This window comes from Diceros bicornis, chromosome 28, assembly GCF_020826845.1.
Source record: "Diceros bicornis minor isolate mBicDic1 chromosome 28, mDicBic1.mat.cur, whole genome shotgun sequence".
NCBI lineage: Eukaryota > Metazoa > Chordata > Mammalia > Perissodactyla > Rhinocerotidae > Diceros > Diceros bicornis.
In genome coordinates this window covers 35,584,115-35,605,880 of record NC_080767.1, presented here as the reverse complement: position 1 = coordinate 35,605,880, position 21,766 = coordinate 35,584,115, and the positions used below count along the sequence as shown (strand labels likewise).

General features: G+C 57.5%; 1 protein-coding gene across 1 annotated transcript in view; it reads left to right on the top strand.

The window, feature by feature from the left end:
* Window positions 1-21,766, top strand: part of NIBAN2 (niban apoptosis regulator 2) — a 52,273-nt gene that overhangs the window by 14,800 nt on the left and 15,707 nt on the right. Inside the window, exon 2 of the mRNA XM_058524111.1 lies at window positions 16,873-17,003. Coding sequence (XP_058380094.1) covers window positions 16,873-17,003 — 131 coding nt within the window. The remainder of the gene's footprint in view (window positions 1-16,872; window positions 17,004-21,766) is intronic.

The following is a 21,766-nucleotide window of genomic DNA, read 5'->3' as shown; positions in this document are numbered from 1 at the left end:
TGCCGAGGTGGGAGGTAAGGCGTCTCCGGGAGCCCAGAGGGCAGCACTGACCGGACTTGGAGGTCAGCGAAGGCTTGTTGGAGAAGGGGGCTTCCAGGTGAGACTCAAAGGATGAAGGAGGAGGAGGGGGTCATGGCAGAGGGGCCGCTCTGCAAAGGCCCAAAGCCCAGAGATCACAGGTGTTCTGGGGAAGCAGAATGTCCCCAAAATTGGTAGGTTTGCTGTGGTTCTTGCTGGCCGTGGCGGCAGCTCCTTCCATGTGCACAACACTTTGCAAGTTGATTTTCAGAGTGCTGGGACATCTGTCCCTTTGTGGGGCTGGGATCTTCCTCTAAAGGGGGACGTGGAAGCCGGGTGCTGTGCCTGCCCCGGGTGAGAGTCCCGCAGACCCAGGCCTCCTGCCTCTCCGCATGCCCCCTGCCCTGACCCCTGCGCCCGCCCAGAGAGGGCAGGGGAGGCTCAAGTGCAGGGCCTGCCCGGCTCTGGTTTCCCAAGCCCTTTGCAGGTGCTGTATCGTTTGACAGAATCTGCCGGAAGAGGAAACTGAGGATCCAGGCTTAGGTGACGGCTCAGTTTGACTGACGGGGTGGTGACCTTTTCTGCTGCTGAAGTGTGACCCCGGGCTGGTCTGGCTGGCAGCCCCACCTATGGAGGAAGTGCCCTCCTGGGATTGGAGAGCCCCTGGCTAACACTGCCCCCCGGGGCTGGGAAAAGTCTGTCCTCAGGCCTGAGCTGGCCTTTCTGGGAAAACCCCATCCTCTTCCTGTGTCTTAAGGTGCCTGGGAGACTGAATTGAAGCGCTCCGGTGTAATCTCACAGTCAGGGACGAATACTTACGTGGTAGGTGCTGTGCTGGGTGCTGGGGACATGTCATGAATGAGACAGGGCCCCAGCCCTCGTGGGGGAAATGGACGCTAAGCAGTTAATTATTAAAGCAAGGTTGTACTGATGACTCACAGAGGGTTCTGACCTGAGTCGGGGGGTGACCATCAGGGGTCACTTTCAGTGCCCCAGGCTGACAGGTGGAACTTGGACCAATTCGATCAAGCCTGGACAGTGGGCTTCTCTGGGCCACCAATGTGGTCCTGTGTTGGGGAGGGACGCCGTCTTATGTCACAGTCAGAGGGCGTCAGGGCCTTGAGGGTCCAGCACAATAGAGGCCAACCCCCTTCCCTGGACAGATGAGGGGATGGAGAGCCAGCCAGGGTGAGGGACTTGTCCAAGGTGACCCAGTGGCAGTCAGGTGCCCGGACTCGGGGCCCAGTGCTTTTAACCCTGCGTCATCCCTGGGAATGTGTGCCTGGAATCTGTGCATCACCTCCGGGGGAGACAGCCTGTCCCCACTCGCCCTCAAGGGACTCCTGGGGAAGCAGACATAGAACCTAGGCCTGCTGGCTGAGAGCAGAGTTTCCCAAGAAGCGTAGATGGGGGTCATGCAGGCACCTGGAACAAGGAATGTGAGGCTAGCAGGGCCTCCCAGGGGATTCGTTCTTGTATCTCCAGTTCTGCCCCACTCTGGAGCCCAAGGAGACCTGCAGCTGGTGACCCAAGGGTGGGGCAGCTGCGTCCTCCGCTGGCTCAGGGGGCAGGCCACGGGAGTCTTGTTGTTTGAATAAACTTTCCATCTTCTATCTGTGTAGAAACTCTCCATGCCCAGGGTCCCTGGCATTCCAGCCCGGGGTTGGGTTTCCTTCTGGCTCAGTAGCAAGCACAGGAGTAAATTTTCATATTGGCCCATCGTCCTCTCCTCCCTGTCTCCCCTTGCTTCTCCCTCCCTGACGTGGAGAAGGCAGGAACCCTCCCCTGTGCCCACCTCACCTGCCTTCAGGACCCAGGGAGCCAGCACTGCAGGCAGCAGTGTGTGCGTGCACGCGTGTATGTGTGTGCACGTGTGTGCACGTGTGTGTGTGAGATGGACGGGCAGGGGAGAGTCTGGATCTGAGGCAGCTTGGGGAGAAGCCTGAGTGGGCCTTAATGAAAAGGATGTTGGCGTCAGAGGGCACTTGGCTCGTGAAACGTGCGGGATTTGGTCTCTGGGTTTCGCCCTTTTCCGTTAGGGTTGGGCCACGGCATCTGGCACTTTTTGGTGGTTGGTTCTTATTAGAACAGCAGCTGGCAATTATCGGGCTCTTACCAGCAGTCAGGCAGAGTGCCAGCACTTCTCACACATTCTTGTTTAGTCCTCACAACAACTCCCTGAGGTGTGTACTATTTTTCTCTCCATTTTGGATAAAGAAACTGGGGCTTGGGAAGACATGGTCAGTAGCAGAGCCAGGTCTGTGTGGTCCCAACGTTTGTGTTTTTACCGCAGCCTCTCTCCTGGGACAGAATCTTCTTCACAGCCTCCTTGCCAATTGGCCATCCAGCCTCTACTTGTACACCTTCAGTGTTGGGGAGCTCTCTACTTCCTAGGGTCACCTGTCCCACACTGGGCATCTGAGACAGAAAGCCTTCTCTTGAGTTCTGTGGGTCACTTGAGAACAGGCCTGGGGCATGGCTATGGCTAGGTTTCCCCAGCATCTATTTTCTCAGGGAATTATCCAACTCTTTTATTTGGCAGAAGAGCTAAGTCCTCCCTCCTTTCCTTCAGCAGCCCCTACCTGGTACTCAGCCCTTGCCAGCATCGTTCGTCCCATCCTGAGCAAGCCTGAGCAAACTTGATGTTGAAACCCTAGAGGTATTTTCATTAGTGCTGATCTGGATGTCTTAGTCAATGCAATAAGATAAGAAGAAAAATGAAAGGTATAAATACCAGATACCAGGAGAGCAAGACACGTGTGTTCCTGCCCTTGGGGAGCTGAAAGCACTTTCCCATCTAGCCGCACCCTTAGCCTTGTCCACGCTGTGGGAAGTGGAGGCTCAGGGAGACAAGGAACTCACCCACCTGTGGTGCAGAGGGGCTGTGGTCCGCCAAGGTTTAGTGGCGTGTGGTTTGTGGGGTGTTTGCTTTCAGAATCTTCATTGATGTTTCTCTCTCCACTTTCCCTTTCTGATGAGTTAACCTCTGAGGGATGAGGGACCAGAAAGAATGGACCCCAAGCATGTCACCTTCCCATCCTCTGAGTGGCCCACTGAGGGACTGGGTAGGCCAGTCCCCTTTGTTCCCCTTTGTTGGTCCCCACATGGAGCTCCTTTCCATTAGTAGTCATCGTCAGTGATAACACAAGCCCCCATTTGCTCAGGCTGTGTGGATTTCCTCATTTCGTTGAATCCTTATGACAACCCGACCAGTTGGGTACTGCTATTATACCCATTTTACAGCTGAGGAAACTGAGGTTCAGAGAGAATTAAGTCATATGCCCAAAGTCCTACGGCCAGTGAGCGATGGGGTTAGTATTTGAACTGAGATCTTATTCCAGAACCTCGACACTACGCTGTTCTGTGAAAACGCTTTTCTTGACATAGAAGGTACTCCTAAATATTGGTGGGATGGATTAATGCTTTCTCACATGTCTGAATCTGCATTTCCTGTGTGTTCTGCTTGGTGTACTCTCCCTGCCCAGCCCTCCTCCTTCACCCAGCTAGCACCTCTTCATGTCTCAGGTGCCACCTCCTTCTGGAAGTCTTCTGTGACCCCGCAGGCTGGGTTAGCCGCCCCTCATCTGGGTTCTGGTGTCTTCCCATGCTGCTCCCAGACGGAGACTTACTATGCCCCATTGTAGGTTCTGTTGACAGTCTGTCTCCTTCATTAGACAGCAGGGACTGAGTTTGTCTAGCTCACTCTTGAATGCCCAATGCCCTGTGGTTGGTAAATGAGTGAGGGCAACACAAAACCTTTCTTGGCTAGCACGATAGAGCCCCCAAGACCCTCACCTGACCTTAGCTCTGCCCCCAGCTGCCATTTTGGTTGACCCTGAGCTGGCTGATGGAGGACATGGATTTCTGGCTGGGTCCTGTCCCCAGCTCCTTCCTCTTGGTGGCTTGTGGGGAGGCACTGGGTGGTGATGCTGCCTACCGGGCTGGTCGTGGAGGAAGGGCTCAGTCAGCAAATTCTGCCTGGGCATCTCAAGGTCTAACACCAGTCTGGGCGCTGAGGGGAAAGTTGGTTCTCAAACAGGCCCAGGACAGGGATCCAGGCCCGTGGCGGGCACCTGCCAATGTGAGTGTGCCACGGCAGAGCGCCCTGGGTCCCCAGTCCAGCGTCAGTGCTCTACACTTTGGGCTGAGAGCAGGCATGTGTTGAGGAACACCTGGGGACTGTGGCGGGGGGCAATGCTCTCCTGTGGCCTGGGGGCAGTTTTGGCAGGTGGCCAGGCTCCAGGTTACAAGGGCTCAGGCTCCAGTAGGTGTGGTGGGAATGAAAAGAAGGGAATGGAGGTGAGGGATGTTGCTGAGGAGAAGTGAACAGGAATGGGTGACTAGATGTGAGGCGGATAGAGGTTAGTGTTTACAAAATCACTGTCAGACATCAGCACCTCTGTGCCTGTCATGATGACAACAACCCCATGAGGGAGAAGCTGATTATGCCCAGTGCACAGAGGGGCATAGAGAGGCTCGGAGGCGAGTCCACTGGACCACCGAGCTGGGATTAGTTGTGTGTGTGTCTGGCTTCCAAGCCAGGGGTCTCTCTGGGGGCGGGAGGACGGGGCAAGGTGAGCAGGGGTGTGCCCGGTACGAGGCGGCTGGTCTTCTTGGGGCATCTTGCAGCTCTGAGGGTCTTCCAGGTTGCCTTTGACTGGCCCTTTGACCCTTTCTTCATGGCTCTGTTGGCCTGGGGTGTGGCCTTGGCCATGGCAGGGCCTGGTGTAGGACACCAGCCTTGGGAATCCGACCTGAGGCCTGCTCCCCAGAGCGGGAGTGGTGCCCCCCATGGCAGGCACAGCGCTGGGCCCCCTGGGCGGGCCCAGGGTAGGCATGGGTAGGCCGGTCCTGCGCTGGGTCGCCCTCTCCACCCTCTCCGGCTTGGGTCTGTGTTCCGGCTTGGGTCTGTGTTCCCAGAGAGTGGGGACGCCTGGGTTCTGGGCTCCCAGAACAAGCCGCCAACTGCAGGCTGTGGGCTCTGTGGGCACGGGGCTGCGGCCAGGCAGGGAGGGAGGGGCCGGGAGGGGATGAGAGGGCTTTTGTTTCCCTGTTTGTGTCAGGATGGGAATCGACTTCCTCCCACCAGGGCGGCCTGGAGGTGTAAAGGAAAGGGCAGTCCCTGGTGGGCGGGTCTCAGTCTGCCTTTTTTTTTTTTTGGCGTTTCTCTGGGCCTCCACTTCAGCCGTCTCCTCCCTCCCCGGGCCCTCCAAGCACACCCTTCCCCACCAGGCCCGGGCCGCCGAGCCGTGGTTAAATATTTGCTCCCAGAGAAGAGCTTTAAAGGCAGCTTTGTGAGAAATCCCGGCTGGCCCCTCCTGGCCCCGCTGCCTTGCCCCAAAGCCGCCTTCGTGATGAGGAGACCCAGCCAGCCTCTACCCTCCTCAGCCTCCTTCCCAGGCCCACAGTGGCCTCCTGGGCTGCCATTTTGGCATCTGAAACTGGATGACCTTCCACCCAGGGGTCATTCACTTGCGCTTGTTTCTGGAGCACCCACCTGGGCCAGGTGTGAGCTGGGTGCCAGGGGGACGGTGGGAACAAGATCCCTGTTGGGAGCCGGGTCGAAGGAGCCTTTCATGGTGACAGCAATTGCTTTTGAGAGGAGTGCCAAGAAGTGGGCAGCTGCGGTCCTGGAGGCCTCGGGGACTAGACTTGTCTGTGGGGGCGGATCCTGAGGAGGTGACGTTGGAGCCTGTGAAGGAGGAGGAGATGGCCAGGCAGGGGTGGGCTCTGGGAGAGCATTCCAGGCCACAGACCCCAAGACCAGGGCCAGTTTTGCCCTCTGGGTACTAAAGTCCCACTGACTTCTCTCTCTCCACGCTGCTCCTGCAAGGAGCTGAGCCACTGACAGGACTGTGGGGCCTCGGGCGGCTTCCTCCCTTCCCCAGCTTCAGTTTCCCCCTCTGTCCAGTGGAGAGCTTGGACTTGGTCTCAGAGGGCCCTTCCCAGGTCCAGTGGCCTGTTAGCAGTATATGTCACTGGCCCATTAATGAGGGAACATTCTAGGTCAGGGGTTCTACCAGTGCTGAATGTCAAGATAACAGGCTGTACCTTTGTACGGCTTCCCTGGCCCTTTGATGGGTAACGACAAAAGCCAGCATCTCCTGAGGACCCCTAGTCAGCAAGTGAGGTATGGGGACTATCACATTATGCCCATTTTACAGATGGGGAAACTAAGGCTCAGAGAGGCTGTTCTGAGCTTAGAATTTGCTTTTTGCCTCAATCTTGGCCCTGGAACACACAGAGCTCTCTGTGAGAGACCCACTCCTCTGTCCCAAAGCCCGCCCTGCGCAGGGCACCCTGGGATACGGAAGGGAGCAAGATGCAGCTTCTGGCCCGTGCAGCTGCCAGTCGAGTGAGGCATGTTCCAGCAGAGGGTCAACAAATACTTCTGAGCTCGTTCTCTGTTCTGGCAAGTCTAGGTGCTGGGAGAGAGCAGTGAACAGAGGCCGGCTTGGATTCACGTCCCAGTTTTGCCTGTGTGATGTTGGGCAAGTCACTTCACCTCTCTGAGCCTCAGATGCCTCATCCATAAAATGGGTTTAACAGTAAATCCTGGTGAGGGTTAAATGAGATAATGTTGACAATAGTGGTTAGCATATATGGGAGCTGCCTCTGTGCCTGGCACCGGGTTGAGTGTGGCATGCATTAGCTCGTGCCCCAGTTATTGTTATAATTATATGCGGAGGGGCAGCTGGGAAACATTGTGGTGGAGGAGACGATGTTTGAGGAGGGCCTGAAGTTGGGCTCGGATTGAGCTGTGGAAAAGAGGGGGAAGGGAGTTCCAGCCGGAGGGCACAGCATCTGGGAAAGCTTGGAAAGTGGGAGATGGCTGGGGGCGGGGACGGGGAGGAAGGGATTGAGATCCTGGATCCGACTCAGCGTAACGTGTTTGGGGGCTGCAGTGTGCCAGGCCCTGTGACGGATGCTGAGAATGTGGTGATGGCGCCGCGGTCTCCTGGGGCCATCGGAGGCCAGCGAGAGCCTTGACCGAGTGCTCTGCGTGCCTTTCTCCCGTGCGTGTCCGCAGCGCTGGGAGTCTGGGTTCAGCCCCAGCTAGCATTCGGGCTCCTCCGCTTGACAGCAGACTGAGCTTGGACAAGTCACTGGGCCTCACAGCCTGTTTCCTCAGTGGGGGTGACACCTGTACCCACCTTCTGGGGTTGCCAGGGCTCAGTGTCAAAATGTGGTTAATGCCCCTGCAGAGTGCTGGCCACGTGGTAAGCGCCTGGTGTCACCAGCCGGCATCGTACCTTACCAGCTGGGTGACGCGTGGTGGGCTCCTGAACTGCCCCCACGCTCTCGTTTCCTCCTCTGTCCACTGAGGTAGTGACAGAACCTCCCTCCTGGGCCGTTTTGATCTCCCACCTAAAGTCCCTCGCACGGAGCTGGCACGTGGTCAGGTGGCTGTCATTATGGGGCCTTGGCATGCCGTGGGCTGCCGTATTTATGGGGAGAGGTTTTTCCTCGTTAATAACTGGCCTCGGGGAAGGGGTGACCCAGCAGAGGGTCCCTTCAGGGCACCTGAGGCCAGCAGGGAGGGAAACTTGGTGGGTGGCAGCCACCTTCCTGAGGAAAAAGGATGGCGTTGTGCATATTCTCTCATGCCCAGGCCCCAGCCACAGCCCTTGGGTTGGGCATTAGCCTCCCTCTCTGTGGTGAGGAATCTGTGGGGTGTGTGGGGGGCTTTATTGCTCAGTGGGGGCGGCGGCTCTCCGCCTGGGGCGGCCCTGGCTTCAGATCACTGCCTGTGGCCTCGCTCTGGGCATCCTTCCCGTTCCTACTATGTGCCGAGCCCCGTCCCACATGTAGTGAGTACTGCCTGGGGGAGTCTGACAGGGAACAGGCCTTTACCCAATTTGCAGTCAGTGGGGGGCTGTGGGAGTGAGTGGAGGGTACCCACCAGCCCGGAACTTCCTGGAGGAAGGAGGGGGGAGTGTTCTGACCCGAGAGCAGCCTGTGCGGGCCCCCATGGCAAGGGAGAGCATGTTGGGGCTGGCGGCACACTGAGGAGCTCCAGCTTTGTCCCAAAGGCAGTGGGAGCTATGGAAGGTTTTTGAGCAGGGGAGGTTCAGGGTAAAAGTAGTCGCAAAAAGCTCCCTGTGGCTGCCGTGTGTGTGAAGGGTCAGAGGGAGCCAGGAGTGGAGAGGAGTGGAAATTTGGAGGCTGTGGCAGGCATAAGATGGGAGTGGCCTGGCTGGGGGCGGTGACTAGTGGTGTAGTCTGGGCTGAGCTGTCCTGGCTTCTTGACCGGCCCCTAGTCAGCTAGGAAGCCCACCTCACCCAATGGCCTTGCTCTGGGGAGCAAGGTATGGCCCGGGTGGGAATCCTCTTGGGCCCAGAAGTGGGGTCCCAGGGACCTGCCACTGCCCTACAGGGTCTCTGACTGCACCTCTTCTTCAAGAGTACTCGTGGGGTGACCTTGGGTCAGTCCCTTGCCCTGTCTAGATGCTGTCCCCCCTCTGGACAAGGACTGGCCTGGGGAGGGACACTCAACTGTCCTGCCCCCTCCTGGCTTTGACTCTGCAGGCTTCTGGCTGCTAGTTCAGGCTCTTCTCATGGGCCGGCTGCCAGTCCCCCTCCCCTGCTGGCCAATGGAGCCTGTCATTACCCCCCTCCTCCTGGCTTCCCGCCTGATTACAGGTCCTGAGCGGGAGCCGTGTCAGCCTTTCTGATGGCGGCCACCCACAATGCCAGTGCTGTGTGGAATCCCCTGCCCCCAGAGGCTGGCAGTCTGGGAGGTGGGAGTGAGATGGATTTGCCCAAACTTTCCTTCCTTGTTAGACTCAGACTTTTCGGGGTCCGTGCCACTTACAAGCTGTGTGTCCCCAGACAAGTCACTTAACCTCTCTGAGACTCAGTGTCGTCCTCTGTAAATTGCAGATAACACGTGACATAATGTCTGTAAACGTGTAGCGCCATACTGGGTACAGAGCAGAGGCTGGACACATGGCTGTTGCTGTTAGGTGTTAATAGTGATATTAGGGGGTGAGGCCCTGGGCTAGGCACTGGGGGCCTGGCCTGCCGACCCAGCTCTGTCGTGACATGCTGTGTGACCCTAGGAGAGTGTCACCACCTCTCTAGACTTCAAGCTTTCCCAGGCAGATGATGGAGATGCTGGTACTTTGGACAGCTCTATGACACAGGAAACAGTCCCGGCCCCTACTCTGCCTCTGCTGCTCCTTAGGCTCCTGGTGGGTGGGGTTGGTCTCCCTGGCTGCCCCTCACCCTCATGCTGGGCCTGCTCCCTCGTTCTCTGGGAACCAGGCAGGCAGGTTCTGGGCCTGCCCTGCCCTACAGGGTGCTGCCTGCCTGGTTTCAGTCGGCACCTCTCTCAGCCCTGAAACCGTGCTGGGGCCTCCTGGGTGAGGTGTGTCCCTGGAGCCCACTGGAGGGACCGGATGAGCCAGGAACAGGTCTGGCACAGTGCCCACAGCTCGGGCCAAACCAGGGTTGGGACCAGCTGGAAGCCCTCATGATTGGCACGAGGCGGATGCGATCTCGGCTGGGGATCCACAGTCAGCATGGAGGGGCGTCCTGGACCTGGGCTCACATCCCTCATCTGCCACGCCCCAGCTGAGGACTTGGGAGGGGTCTCAGTTCTCTCAGGCTCCTTGTCTGAAAGGTCCCTCCAACATGGACACCACCTGCCCCAGGGTTGAGTCGTGGATTTGGGGGGTGATCCTGGTAAAAGGCTTGTGCTGGGCCTGGAAAGGGCCGCGAGAAGGCAAAGAAATGCCTTAGCTTGGTATTCAAGGCTCTCTGGGTTGGGTATACCTTTCTTAGGTCCATTCTCCAAGGACCCCTGCTCTCCCTCCTCCCATCCGCAGCTCAGCAAGCCCTTTCTCCTCTCTGAGCCTCAGTTTCCCTATATGCACAATCGGCCCAGTACCCCAGCCCCCCAGAGTCTCCAGGGAACCTCAGGCCACCCTGGGGCCTCTGGGCTTCTAGCCCCGCCCCCGCTATCTGCAGGAAGTAGCGTGATCCTTAACATTGTCAGTTGGGAAAATCAGAGATTAACATTCTTCCGGCTGCCTTGGCTGCTGTTGGTGCTGGTCCTGGGGTTGGGCGGGCCAGTGGGTGCTCGGCCCCTGTCTCAAGGGCCTCTCCCTGGGTTAGAGGAACCTTGGTCAAGAGGCACTATTTTATAGGAGCCCCCATTAGCGACATGCCTCCTCCTTGCCGGGGCAAAATGCTTTACACTTGTTAGTTCGTTGATCTTATTAGGACCTGGTCAGGCAGATACAGTTGTGCCATTTTGCAGAGAGGGATACAGAGGCTCAGAGAGGGGAGGGGCGTTGGCTGAGGCCACTCAGTTAGTAGGTGGCAGAGCTGGGACTTGAACCCAGAGCTCTTGTGTCTAGTGGAGATGGTGCTCTGTTTGCAGGTGGGGGTGGTGCTGAGTCCTGTCCCCCCACTCCCTCCCAGTCCTTCTATCTGGCCTGAGAGGGCTGTGGTCAGCTCCCACTCACGGCTGACTCACCAGCAGCTCAGCGGAGGTGCTGAGGCCAGCATTCCGGTCAGCTCCTGGGGCCAGGGCAGCACCGATTAGATCCGGGAGCACCGATTAGATCGTCCTTGAGATTTTAGATCAGCTGAGCCAACGGAGACCTACACACCCATCTCACAGTTAGGAAAATTGAGGCCCAGAGAAGATGGACAAATAAGGATCCAGTAGGTGTGAAGGTTCCCTGCCAGGTCTGACCAGATGGGGGCTGGAGACCCCAGACTTAAGTCCTGGCTCAGAGAGTCGCCAACTGTGTGACCTTGGGAAAGTCACTTTGTCTCTCTGAACCTCAGTTTTCTCATCTGTAAAATGGGGATAGTAAGCCTGCTTTGATTGCCTCTTGGGACTAGGCAAAGGCCCAGCAAGAAAGTGTAAGGCAGGGCCGTGGAAATGGTACTGTGGCGGAGCGGGAGAGGCCGCTGGGTTGGAGTGGGGCGTTTCTGCAGGCTTTGGGGTGAAACAAGGTTTGAAACCCACCTCTTTCCTCTTCCAGGCTGTGTGTCTCTGAGTAAGTCACCTGGTCTCTCTGAGCCTCAGTTTCCTTGCCTGTGAAGTGGGATAACTGTAGCGTCAGCATTAGATGAGCTGTTGGACATGCTTAAGTTCTCAGTGGAGAGGCACACCTGGTAAACTCTGGGAGTCCTAGGGTAGAGTTAGGAGAACTGGCTGGTGAGGGGGCCCCTCTGGGTCACTCTTGATGGTCCCAAAGAGAGCAGGCTTCAGAGTCAGAGTTCCGGTGACCTGAGGGGTAGAACCTTCCTAAGATCCAGAGGTCTAAGATGCAAGATGCGTTACTCAACCAGCTTTCCGAAAGGCTTGACTCCAAAACAAACTCCATGAGTGTGTGTGTGTGTGTGTGTGTGTGTGTGTGTGTGTGTGTGTGTGTATTTCATCCTGGCCCACCCCCCCATCCTGGGAAGTGGCCTCTTTGAAGCTGGATCATCCTACCCCCCACACCCCCGTCCTGGGAAGTGGCCTCTTCAAGGCCAGATCATCCTACCCCCCGACCCCTCCACCCCCCACCCCCGTCCTGGGAAGTGGCCTCTTCAAGGCCAGATGGAGCCCGCTGTCCTCATACAGGCGTGACATGGAGAGGGAGGCCCAGGGGTGGGCAGTGGCCCCCTGATGTCCCAGAGCACTGTGGTGGCTGGGCACAGTTAGGACCCTCAGCTCCACTCCCAGAATTCATGGGCTACCCTCTTGGGCTAATAAGGGAATCAGGACCCCCACGGTTGGGCCCTTCCCATGACAACCCCACGTGGGTGCTCAGGAGGTTTCTGTTGACTGATGAGTGAAATGACGTTTTGTGAGCCATTCGTCTTTCTGAGCCTTGGTTTATACACTGTAAGGTGGAGTTTTCATTTACCTGTATTTACCGCTGGGGCCATTTGAAGAATCTGGGTGTGTGTTGGGCCCTGCATCTCAGTGGGGTGAGCTTACCTCCTAATTCTGCGGGATGTGCTGGCAGAGGGGCACACAGGGGAGCAGGGATTGGCTCTGGGTACCAGCAGAGGCCGAGGATTGTGCTGGGGGAGCCCCACCAAGGTCAGGTGGGAACCTGGGTTCCAGGGTGTTCCATGCACACACCCCTTGCCTTTGCCTTTGCTGTTCCTTCTCCCGGTGGGCTCTCCCTTTGTCTGATCATTGTCTGCTGAAGACCTACTCATCATTATCATTATTATTATTTTGTGATTCTTGTCTATTTCTTTTTTAAAAAAAGTCTTTATTGGATTTTTTCAGGCTATAAGAGTTATACCTGCTAGAAAAAATTTCAAACAGTCTCTTACCATTGTTGTTATAAGCTGAGCACTATTATGATTAATAGTAACGTTTATGGAGGTCCTGAGCTGAGCACTTCACTTGCTGTCCTGCTCCTGCAGAGCACTGTGAATAGATTCTGCTATCCCCATTTTACAGATGAGAAACTTGAGGCTCTGGGAGAGCTAGGCAGCTTGCAGGGCTGGCGTCTGGCAGAACTGGGACTCCAGCCCCCACCCTGTGCTCCTGGCCAGGAGGCTGGGAGCCTGGGGCTGGAGGGCAGTGTGGGGAGGGAGGCAGGGAGGATGGATGAGAAAATGTAGAAGGTCGGCGAGTCCAGCTCCCACCCTCAGACTGCTCCACCCCAGCATCTCTGTAGTTTCCAGCAGCAACTGGAACACTACAGCCAGCTGGGGCCTCTGCTTCCTCTCTGCCCTTGTGGAGAAGGGCTGCCCTGTGGGGCCCTGTGGACAGTGGTCGGAGCCAGGAGCAGGAGGGGGTGAGCAGGCTGCAGCTCGAACCCCAACTGCCTCGGTTTGGCTGTGCGACCTCAGGTGAGCCCCTCACCCTCTCTGGCTGACAGGCCCTTTTGGAGTGGTGAGCCTTGGTCTCGGAGCTCCCAAATCCACGGCATGTGGAGTCTCTAGAAGCCGTGGGAGGAAGCGGGAAGAGCTGGTGGGGGCAGGTGTGGAGGAGAGAGGGGTGCCTGAGGCCTTGGGAACCACCCACAGACACCCAGGCAGGGACGCTGTGGTGGGATTTGAGTCATAAAAACCCCCTGGCAGCCCCAGGGAGGTAGCCGCTGCAGGGTGGCAAGAAGGGAGAAAGTGGGGTGCTGAACAGCGCCTACAGGGTGGTGGCTGCCTGGGCTGTGGCCCCAGAGCACAGCAGGAGGATCGAGGCCCGGCCTTCCCCAGAGCCACAGGGCCCGCCTGGGTCCTCCCCCACCAGCATCTGGGCAGAGACGCGGCCCCTGTTCAGGGCTTCTCCCCATGAGCCCTTTGTCCAGGCTGGACCCCCTCCCCCGCCTGCCTAGGCCCCCACAGCATCCCGAGTCTTCATCCTCTGCCTTCCTGTGGCACTTCCTTTGTACCAAGCGCAAGGCATTTCCTCCCAAGCTATCTTAGGACATTTCTCAAGAATGTGCTCGGGGCTGCCTCTGCCAAGAAGCCACCCTCGGCCCTGCTTCCCCACGGTCTTCCCTTTCCAAACTTAGCTCGAGCCCACCCAGTTTCTTGTGCTTCCCAGGACCCTCCTCTCAGTCCTAAACCACTCCAGGAATGCCGTGGTCCACCCCTTGCCCCACAGCTTCCCCAGCCCTGGGGGCCTGGCGCACAGTGGGCCCTCAGGACCTGTTCGGCGAGTGGATGACCCCCTTGCTCAGCACCTGCCTGTGCCAGGCCATAGGGATGAGCAAGGGGGTCTAGTAGTGAGCAAAAGGGCACCAGGCCCCCCCTCCTGGGGGTTGGCAGCCAATTCTTAGATACTAGCATCCCTCTGTCTCCCAATTCAGTTGGCTCCCGAGTTGGGGGAGCAAGTTTGGGTAGTGGGAGACCCCACACTCTCTGGTCTGTTTGGTTCTGGAATTTGAGGTAGCAAAGGGTTTATGTGAAAACAGGTCCAGATCGATAGAGTTCTCTAGTGTGGGTAGCAAGGCGTGCCTGTAATTGCAGGTGGAAATGGGGGCCAGGGCCGCTGCCGTGTGTTTGGGGTGTGGGGTGCCTGGAGTGTCTCCTCTTTTCCTTCCCCACTGAACGAGGCACCCCTCAAGTTTCTGCCCACACCCTCTCCTCCACCCTCTGCCCGGTGCCTTCTCCCCGCCAGTCCTCGTGCCTCCGCTCCTGTTCCCACTGCCTCACTCGGACGCCTCGTCTGCATCCACACGCGAGGGTCCAGGGTAATTTCATCCTGGCCTCCTGCGCTGCCCCTTCAGCTCGGATGCTTCTGCCTGCCAGCCTCATCTTCTTTGCCTTCTGGCTCTGTTTGGGTCACCTCGTTCTGGTTTTCACTTCCTCAGCCTCCCCTGGCTTCCTCTGCCACCCACAGCCCCGTCCAACTTGGGCCTCCACGCCCCCGGGTAGGGCGATGCCTGGGCCTTCTGGCTGGGCGGTACCCTTCCCGTCCTCACACCACCCACCCCTCGTCCAGCCCGGGGGACCTTCTAGACCCAGCCCCTCCCTGCCTGGATGTGATGTCTGGGCTTTGCTGACCCGGCAGCTGAGAGCATGCTATGAGTCAGGGAGACCCGGGTTCCAGTCCTGCCACAAGGATGGCAGCTTCTTACTGGGCCTGGCTCCTCAAGGGTCAGGCTTCCCAGAACCGTGGCCAAAGGACCCTCGAGATCCAAGGGCCCAAGCTGACCCACCCTGCACGATGGGAGAGAGCCTGTTGGTGTCAGGCTGCTTGGGGCAGAGTCGGGACAAAACCCGGGGCTGAGGCTGTGTGGGCTGGCTGCTGAGAACCTGGATCTCCAGTCCTGGGTCTGCAGGCCTCCTCATCCCTGAAATGGGAAAACAATAGCACTGACTCCCTAGGGTTTTCGTGAAGATTCTTTGGGATCATGCGTGTAAATCCCGCCCACCCTCTGGCTCAGGTTAACACTCAATGAATGGCAGCGCTAATGATGGCGATTACATGGCTTATCAATATTATTGTTGTCTACAATCTTATTTTCTCTCTTTGGCCCCAATTCATTACCCCATCTCTCCCCCTGCCCCCCGCCCCCCACCACATCCTGCCTCATCATTTCTCAAAACAATTCCCGTGATCTTTGAGAGAGTTCTGGTTGTTTATGGTTTTTAAAAAATAGGCATTCAAAGCAAATTCCTCATTTGTTCTCCCCTTCCTCCCCCCAAAAAGAATTTGGACAGACATGACCTCATTCCAGGAAAGGGGAGCACAGGCAGGGCCAGGCGTGTGGAGGGGTGCATGGGCTGAGCTGCCTCTGCAGGGAGTGGAGGGGGGGGGCCTGCCTGAGACCCTGGGTGTGAGATGTGGCACACGCTTTCAGCCTTCCTCCCCGGCCACCACCTCCTGGCTGGGCCCCAAGATTGTACCCCGGATCCATTGCCTACTAGCTGTGTGACCTTGTGCCACTGACCTAACCTCTCTGGGTCTCAGTTTCCATCTCTGTTAAAATGAGGATAATACCAGCCCTACTTCACAGAGCTATTGAGGGGATTAAATAAAATGTCCTAGCTGGGTGCCCTTAGTATCCAGAGACCACCCATGGAAGGGACGGTATCACGTCAGGCTCTTCTCTTTTGAGGAAGGACCAGGTCTTTGAAATCTGGAATCTAAGACTGTCAGAGGTGGCAGGGCCTGTCCACCACTGAGTCCAGCCCTCTCAGTGTGCTGGGGGAAACTGAGGCCCAGAGAGGGGGCTGCACAGTGGGCCAGCACAAGCCCAGGTTGGGACTCAAGCTGCGGCTGCCCAGGACCAGGAAGTCTCTCCGAAGGAGAAGGCCCCGTCATCGTGGGTCATGACCCTCTCTGGTCCTCCGTTTCTTCGTCCTTGTATGGGGATGCCCAGGCAGCGTAAATACCAGGGGTCTGATGTGTGCTGGGCCCGCTCTGGAGGCCACAGCGCTCACCTTCTCTGTTCAGAAACTGCTTCAGCCGACGAGAAAAGCCAACGGCCAGTGAAAGCAAAAAGGTTGTTAACTTGGTAGATGAGTTCATTTTAGAATGTTTATTTTTTATTGTGGAAGGAATCATGCTTGTAAAATAATCCAAATGCTATAAAAGTGAATAAAGCAGAAAATGAACTTTACTCCGTGCTCCTCTCTCCCCCACCCGGAGCTCCCATCCTGCACAGTCTAATGCTGCTTCTGGACCTGTGCCTCTAAGTCTCCAAGCATAAGTCGTTTATATGCACAGACGGGAATCCTTTTAAATGGGATGATCGCCAGCATGTGATTCTGTACGTGCCAGAGTGTGGACACCGTCCCTTTGTTGGGACATATGCCTGTAGATGCCCTCCCTCTTCTTCCTGTCCCGGGGAAGCTGTTGTGCTGGACTGGATCATTCTCCACACGCACATTCGGCTCGTTTCCGGTGATTGCCTTGGTGTGCATGTGCCTGCTGTGCCCCTGTGAGTTGTTCTGTGGGTAGGTTCCTAGAGGAGTGAGCGCGGCATCAGAGGGCACCGCATGCACCCTTAAAGTTGTGCACACAGCCACCGGTCACCCTCCAACAAGGCCGTCCCAATTTCCCGCACCCAGCCTTGGGTTAAGGTGCCCGTCCGTCCACGTCCTGTCTGGTCTGACCGGGATCTTGGTTCCGTTTGCATGTGCGTGGTGACCGGGAGGCCGAGCGTCTTTTCCCTCGTCTGTCGGTTTCTTGTGTTTTCTCTGCGGTGATTTCTCTGTCTCCGGTCGTTGCCGGGTTTCCTGTCCGGAGGGTCACCCATTGTGCGCAGGAAATGCTCGGCTCTGGCCAGAGATGCAGTGTGGATGGAAGTGCCGAGCTTGTGCAAACAACTTTACCACCAGGAGTTGGGGGCGTTGGGGACGCCCTTCCCTGGGGCCGGGTCGCTGCAGCTAAGTAACCATGACGACCTCACCGTCCTGTTTGTCCTTCCCTTGCAGAGAAAACCGGGAAGATCCTGACGGAGTTCCTGCGTTTTTATGAGGACCAGTATGGCGTCGCCCTCTTCAATAGCATGCGCCACGAGATCGAGGGCACCGGGTCGCCGCAGGCCCAGCTGCTCTGGCGCAAGGTGAGGGGCGCCCAGAGGGTTCCGGGTGGGCTCTGACATCTGCTCGCCGCTTGCTTACTTGGGCCTCAGTTTCCCGTTGTTGCCGCGATGCTCTCCAAAGGCCCCACCCAGCTTCTGAATGAGAAGATAACCTGGTGGTGTTGTCGAGGCCCCTTTATCACCGAGGGTGACTCCTCCAGCTGAGCCCCTGCATCGTCAGAGCTGGGCCCTGGGGTCATCTTGACAGGCCTGGGTTCAAACCCAGCTCCTCTACCTATAGGCTGTGTGCCCATAAGCAAATGACCTTACCTGGTGGAGCCTCAGTTTACTCATCTGTAAAATGGGATGAGAACATCTCTTGCACGGGGTGGCTGTGAGGACTAAAGATTCGGTCAGCCAGTGCTTGGAGCAGGGAAGGTGCTTGGTGGGTGCTGGCGGACACTCATCATCCCTGGCCTCGTTGTCCCATTATTAGTAGTAGGATGATGTTTGCCCAGTAAATGTTTGTCAAGTGAGGGACTGGAAGCTTTGTGGCTCCAGCCTGGGGGTCAGCATGGGCCAGAGGGGGCAAGCAAAGCCTCCTGGTTCGGGGACCCTGTGACTGGCCTCCAAGTGGGGCTGGGTGTGGGAATGGCGCAGAGAAAGTGGGGGAATGTCAGGAACACAGTTGGGGCTCTGAGTGCCCAGCTGGTAGCCGCCAGTCCCGCGTCTGAGCACTTGGGGTGAGAGGCCAGCCCTTGCTCCTCTGGGGGTGGTGCAAGGGGCCCCCTTTTCAGCCTGGGGAGGTCTTGTGTGAGGGCACTACACACTCGAGGGCTGGGGTCATTCTCTTTCAGTGACCATCACCCTCTGCTCCCTGGGTGGCCAGGCAGGTGGCAGAGGGAGAGGTGATGAGGAGGAAGGGTGCCAGCCCCACCTCCTCTGCAGGTGGCCTGGCCGTGGAGTGGCTGAGCCGCAGCCCGGAGGCTGCTTACTCCTGGCTGGTGGCCCTGGGGCAGAGTGCCCACCACCTTCCCTCTGGGGAATCCGACTGGCTGAGCCGATCCCTCTGTGAGTGGGGTCCAGACCAGGCCATCCAGGCCACCCCAGTGCCTGGCGCTCAGGTCATCAGTGGCTGAAGTCCATGGTTGGTGGGCTGCGAAGGTGCCCTTGCCCGCCTTGCCACACTTCCCCACCCTGTCCTGTTGGCTTCCTCTGGGCTGCCCGGGTCAGCCTCTGCCCAGGCTTCGAGGTGCTGGGGGCCGTGCTGGAGAGGAGGGCTGGAGGCCGGAACCCTGTGGCCTGGTGGGAAAGAACTCAGGGGGACCTGAGTCAAGTCCTCTTATTAGCTGATGGCTCGGGCAGTTGATTCAACCTTCCAGGCTCAGTCTCCTTGTCTGACAGGTGGGTACCTCCTGCCCAGCGCTGTGGTGAGGACCCAGTGAGAGAATAGATGGGGTGTGGTAAGGGGGAGCAGATGGGATTACTAAGGGGGGTGAGTCCTGACTGGCTGGGTAACCCCCGACATGTGGCTTCACCTTGCTGGGCCTCAATTTCTCTGTCTGTGAAATGGCATTCAGAGAGGAGTCATCAGGGGCCGGAGGAGTCAGAGCAGCTTCGTGGAGGGGGTGGGGATTTCACAGGGTTCCGAAGGCCAGAAGGGATTTGGAGGGAGGCTGTGCGGAGGCCTCTCAGGAAGGGGACCGGTGTGAGCATAGTGGGGGGACAGGGAGATGGCAGAGCAGAAAGAGCCCGAGAAGGCCCCAGACTGGGAGGGGACCTTTCCCTCCTCTCCCCTTCTTCCCCCAAAACTAGGTGACTGAAAATGTACCCCTTTACCAGGAGACTCGAAGGGGCAGGGGCCAGCCTCACTTGACCTGGCTTTGAGGAGTCGTGACCCTTTGATGTCTTCTCAGCAGGAGGAACAGCTGGAGGCGTTTGCTCAGGGGGTGGGAGAGCCCTGAGGAGACCCAGGGATGACCCTGAGAGAAGATGGGCGGGCCCAGTCGGGGACACTCACTGACTGTGTCAGGGCAGGTGACGGGGCCACACTGCCCTTGCTGGCCCCGCAGACACTCGAGGAGACAGACAGTAAACAGACATGTACACGATAAAGTGGGTACTAGGAAAGAGATGACAGGGAACTCAGAGAGTAGGGGCCTGACCTCGTCCGGGTGGCCCACGAGGGCTTCCTGGAAGAAGGGCCATCTCAGCTGAGGACCTGGAGGGGAGGTCAGGGCTCTGTGTCAGAGCATCACACGCCCCTTTGCTTTTGGACCCAGAAGAGGCTGTCTGTTCCTCTGGCGTCATGGCAACCTCCTGTCCCCATGACAGCAGAGGGGCAGAGGTGCCTGGAGGTGTGGCCTGGCCTGGGTGCCTACCAGATGCACACCTGTGTGTTAGGAAAGGAGGCCTTGGGGCCAGCCCAGGTGAGCCGCTCCGAGTGGGCAGAGCTGGAGCTGACTGCTCCCCATCTGGAAAGAACAGTCACAGGCGGCCCAGGTCCCAGTAACCCAAGGCAGAAGCGGGGGCCGCTGACAGCACCAGACATTAACTCCGCGGGAGAAACGCCTTTAACACTCATAAGGGTGCAGATTCATTGCAGAAAAACAGAAGTAACACGTAAGCAAGAAGAGTTTAATGAAATCGCCCACAATCCCTGAAAATAGGGACTTTTGGTCCTATTTTGCCGCTCAGGAAGCATGATGCTAAGTCATGATGATAATGTCGTAACAATAGAAATAATAATAATATTAATCGTCATCACCATAATAACACCGATTGTTTTCATTAGAAACAATAATAGAGATAATGATAATATGATGACAATAGTAACAGTAATAATGAAAACAGCGGGTGTTCTGTGCGGGCACTGTTCGTCTACCTGGCACGACACGGCTCTGAGGGATTATGACTAGATCCGTATCACAGATGTGGACACCCAGGCTGGGAGAGGTGGAGCCGCTGGTCCAGGCTCCGTGGTGTGGGTGGTGCAGCGGGGCCGGAACTAGCGCGGCATCCGAGAGTTTTGCAGAGTCTGAGACGGTTTGCCTGGGCTGTTGGTTCCGTTTCATTTCCTGCAGGCCTTCCAGTGGAAACAGGACTCTGCCATTTGAAAGTCTTGAAAATAAAACCCAAACCTGCAACTAACCATCCATTCCGGCTGCCCAAGGATCTGGGGGTGGGCTTGGGGGTTGGGGTGCTGCGCCCCTGCCGGGGAAGGCCTGCCAGATGGGAGCTTGGTCATTGGCCACAGCCTCCCACTGCCCCTGAGTCCTGGGCTCCTGCCCTAAGCAGGGAGGAGGACGCAGACCAGAGCCTGGGGGGAGCAAGGGTCTTACCAGGGTGTCAGGAGAGCTCTGTCTGCTCTTTCTAGAAAAGATTCAAAAGAGAGCTGGGTTGAGACTAGGCCCGGTCTAAATATAGACCACTTAGCATAGCTTTGTGATGGGCAAAGCCCACTGTGGGGGAGTGGGGGGGTGATGGTGGGACCATTTTCTTTTCCTGTAAATATTTTTATCCCTGGGTAGGAAGCAGCCTGCGGGGTCCTATTGTTTGAGTACAATGTGTCCTCATTTTCCAGGAGTGTTTTGGCATTTCCCCTTGAGTGGCAGGGAGGTTGCTGGGAAGAGAGAGCTGCCTGTGAAGAGACAGGGCCTGGGGTGGCTTGAGAGGGGCCCAGAAGCAGAGCAAGGAAGCTGGGAAGGGTTAGGCACCATTAAATTAATACTCTCTCCCATTTTACATATGATATGTGTTTCTTTTCATAAAAGGCACCACATTTACCCTAGAACAGATAGAAGCTGCCTGGAAACCAAGGAACACTAGACTCCCCAGCTCCTCCTGTCCAGGAGTAAGCCTGCTCCCTTTTGGCCTCTATTTCTCCTTTCCCGAAGCTTCCCTGTGCTGGTCTGCTCAGGAAGTCTCTCCCACGGATGATCACCCTCTCCCCCTCCTCAAATAAGTCAGGCCGTGGATCTGGGAGACCGACACAGGCTGAGAGATTCTCAGTGGTCAGGGTGGCCCGCGTCTTGTGAGCTGAGCGCACTGCCTGCCTGGTGCCCGCTGCTTGCGTGGTCTCTGCATGCGTCGTCTCATAGAATCCTTGAGATACCTCGATGAAGTCAGTGCTGCCACGGTTCCCATTTTACAGATGAGGAAACTGAGGCTCACAGAGGTGCTAGGACAGGCAGAAGTCCACTGAGTCAGAGGCAGAGTCAGAGCTGGGGCTTTGCAGGAAGGCCGGCCCACACTGCCCACCAGTCTGCCAGGACGCCAGTCAGACGTCAAACCCTCTGGACTGAGGTCCCCTCCATCCCCACCCAGATTCATGGGGGCCATCTGCCAGCTGTCAGAGCTGGGGAGGCTCTCTGGAGCCACCTTGGTCTTTTGTTGTCCTGAGGGGAAACTGAAGCCCAGAGCTGGGAAGAGACTTGCCTGGGCGCTGGGGCCTTCACAGGCCTGGCCTGTGGGCGTGTCCCCTCCTGCTGGAGTGACTGCCTGGCACCCACGTCGCAGTGGTGGGTGGATGTGGAAGCAGCCTGCAGACGGAGTGGGAGACTTTGGTCCCGCCTGGGCCCTGAATCGTGGTGCCTGGCCTGGATTCATGTCCTGGCCTCACCACTGCTCCACCTGGACCCTGGGGAGCCCCTTCACTGTCCTGAGCCTCACTTTCCTCATCTGCCAGGTGGGTGAGACGCAGGAGGACTATGTGGGGACTCAGAGAGATCAGGATGGAGGGTGTGCTCAGCAGGGGTGAGCTCGCAGGCACTGCTGGCCGGGCTCTTACCTTCTGGGGTGACCTC